A 2,969-nucleotide genomic window follows, 5' to 3' on the forward strand; every position below is an offset into this window, starting at 1 on the left:
AAAAAACCAAATACTTCCTCTTTGTCCCTTACTCGCTGGACCAATGTGATCAATATTTAACTCTCTATATATCTATCTACCTATATAGATAAATATATATATTAATCTATCTTAACAGTTCCATTCATTAGCATTTTATCTTAACATACAAAGACTTGTATGCAATTTCCTTATGAAGGCTTCCTGCAAAAAAGATACAAGCACAAAACACTAGGGAGACATTCTTCAAAGTTTTATTTCACTAACTTCAGGTCAAATTCCCACAACTGTTTTCTGGTCAATTAACTATCCCTGCTCGGCTTCCCAAAACGGTAGTACCAAAAGATTTGAGGGGTAGGGAGAAAAGACCATTTTAAGACGCACTGCATTTACTCATCTTCCACAAGGCAACAGAGTTGGGCATCTGACTGTTCAACAAAACAAAGCTTTAACAGCATCCAGGAGGGCAGGCAGGCAAACCAGGCTGTAGACACGCTTCCATTTGTCAAAGTCAGACCAGAGAAAACCTACTCCACACCGATATGAAAGGCAAAACCATTCATCTTTTCTTTTTCTGTTGCCGCAACATTTTTCTTCTTTTAATTATCATATCATGAAGTTTCTCAAGTCCTTCCTTTAGCCCATCCCCTATGATCGCACAGGTGGGCTGCAAATGCCAGGGAGTCGAGGAGCTCAGTTCACCCATCGCTAACAATTTCTCAATTTCTGAGAGAGACAATGAGTTCCTCAGGTCTTGTTTGTTAGCAACTATAAGTACAGGGACTCCTTGATTTTCTGATATCCTCGTGATTTTGTGAAGTTCAGTTTTGGCTTCTTCCATCCTTTCAATATCCACGGAGTCCACAACAAACACTATGCCGTCTGTGCATCTGGTATATGACTTCCACAGTGGCCTTAATTTCTCCTGGCCACCTACATCCCAGAAGTGAAAAGTGACTGTTTTAGAATTTCCCAAGGTTACCTTAATTTTTTCAGTGTTAAATCCTTTGGTAGGTACGGTATTTACAAATTCATTGAACTGCAGCCTGTATAATACAGTCGTCTTTCCAGCACAGTCCAAACCCAGAATAACAACGTGGAAGGACTGAAATGAAGGCAGGCTGGACAGGATAGAAGTTTGATCTGACAGTCCATTCCCCATTTCAGTTGCAAATGAGTGTTCCAAATTGAAGTGTTTTCTTCTTTCTGCTTTACAACTTCTCTTCCTAGAAGATCCAGCTACAAGACTGCTGAGGGGGAAAATGAGTAAGTTATTCTTATGAAATATGTACCCTTTTTATTTCTTTGTGCTAAAATAGGCAACACGAGGAACTTAATAAAACTTGCTTCAGTAAACAAACCAAATGAAATAAAGAAACGTGAGCAATCGGAGGCAAACGATAAAATAAACATTGTGATTGAAATTCTTTAACATTCACTAAAATTGCTGTAGTATGTACTTTACCCCGCCCCCGAGTCCCCAAACCTCAAAGACCTCATCCCGGAGACAACCTATTAACAACACTAGTCTAGGTCGCAGTAAACACAGAAGTGAAGTGTCTTTTTTGGCAGAAAACTCACACCATCTTATCTTGAGGATCTAATTCCACCTACTCAACAGCATGCCCCAAGTCACTAGTACCCTCACTACATCCCCCCCAAAACAGCACAACGCTCTCACCTCCCGAATTGGAGTCTGGGTCCAAAGGAGAAAGCATTGGGAGGCGTTTCTACGCGGTGAGCAAAGGCACACCCCAGGTCTGCCCTGCTTAGCTCTCCGCGCAGCTCTGGCGCTTTCTGCACTAGAAACCGTGGATTCAGACTCTGACCACGCCCACTTCTCATGGTCCACCCATGAGCCCAAATCCCATTGGTCACCCGCGGCAGTCCGTCCGTGCTATGCCAGCCCCCGCACCCGAATCGCTGACAGTAACTGCCGCTCCCAGGGCCGCCGTGCTGGACTCTCCCTCGGTCCACACGCACCACCTGTTGCCCTCAAGTTAGAAAACAAGGCGCCCGCGGAGGGAATCGAGCGGCCCCTGCAGGGGAGACGGGGCCTCGGCCGGTCAGTCTGGTCGCCAGCCCGCTCGCTCCGCCCGCCTGGGCGCACCTGCAGCGCTGCCCTCGGACGCCACACCGCGGCTCTCACATCCGGGGCCCGCGGTCACTGTCGGCGCGTTAACCCTTTGTACGCTGGCCGGAGGCTGCTCCCTGCGGCTGCGCCACCCCCAAGCGTGAAGGATCCGATCCGCGACACTCGCCGGGGTTGGTCCACTGTTCCCGCAGCCCGATCCCGGCACCTCGTCCCTCCGTACCCGCCCGGCGTGTCTCCCTCGACATGGCGCGGCCACACCAGCTGCCCGCCCCGCTGCGGCTCACCTAACTGTGTCGCGTCCAGATCCCACGTTGCTCACCGTCGCTGGGGAGCGCGCTGATACCTGCCTGAGGGCACCACCGAGGCTTGGGCGGTGGCAGGAGCTGAGACGCCGCTCCGAGAGGCGCCGACAGGGCGCCGCGCGCCAGGACTATCCTACGGGCGCTCGGCAGAGCGCTTCCCGTGCCTCCCGCGGCCCCGCCCCCTTCCAGCGTCCGCCGCGGCGCGGGCCAGTCGGGGGCGTGCGGGAGCCAGGTCTCCTAGCAACCACAAAACAAGGTCGTGTTCGAACTGGCCTAGAGCTAGCGAGTGGCGGGCGACGTCGGGTGGGGCTTCCGGTCTCAGTCCCCTTAGCGGTTGCTTTCTTCAGCGGACCGCTAGCTTCGGGCGGGTCCCGCCCCGCACCGCCTATTCTCGTGCACTGTATGGCTTCCTCGGGGCGGTGGCCGCTGACGCAGGTCAGGGATTTCACAGGACACCGGACGGGCGGGCCCCTTATATAATGGGTGACGTGGACGTGTTTCGATAGCTGTCCTGAGTGGCCTGGGCTGGACTGGTGCCTGTAATGCATCTTCTTTTGGAAAGCAAATAAACGCTCTGTCTCCCACGTGATCGT

The 2,969-nt window shown here is 51.9% G+C and overlaps 1 protein-coding gene across 4 annotated transcripts; it reads right to left on the reverse strand.

The window, feature by feature from the left end:
- Nucleotides 1-217: 217 nt before the first annotated feature.
- On the reverse strand, nt 218-2,491 carry ARL4A (ADP ribosylation factor like GTPase 4A). Of its 4 annotated transcripts, none has more exons than XM_033088821.1 (2): nt 2,359-2,491; nt 218-1,229 (listed from the first exon to the last, which is right to left on the reverse strand). In XM_033088821.1, exon 2 carries the CDS (start codon nt 1,139-1,141, stop codon nt 539-541), a length of 603 nt encoding a protein of 200 aa, XP_032944712.1. In that variant the 5' UTR covers nt 1,142-1,229; nt 2,359-2,491; the 3' UTR covers nt 218-538. The 4 variants fall into 4 exon arrangements, with proteins under 4 accessions (XP_032944712.1, XP_032944711.1, XP_032944709.1 ...); XM_033088820.1 differs by having other exon boundaries at nt 218-1,226; nt 2,359-2,490; XM_033088818.1 differs by lacking the exon at nt 2,359-2,491 and adding an exon at nt 1,661-1,810.
- Between the last annotated feature and the right edge of the window lie 478 nt (nt 2,492-2,969).

Source organism: Rhinolophus ferrumequinum, chromosome 20 (genome assembly GCF_004115265.2).
Source record: "Rhinolophus ferrumequinum isolate MPI-CBG mRhiFer1 chromosome 20, mRhiFer1_v1.p, whole genome shotgun sequence".
In the NCBI taxonomy this organism is placed as follows: Eukaryota; Metazoa; Chordata; class Mammalia; order Chiroptera; family Rhinolophidae; genus Rhinolophus; species Rhinolophus ferrumequinum.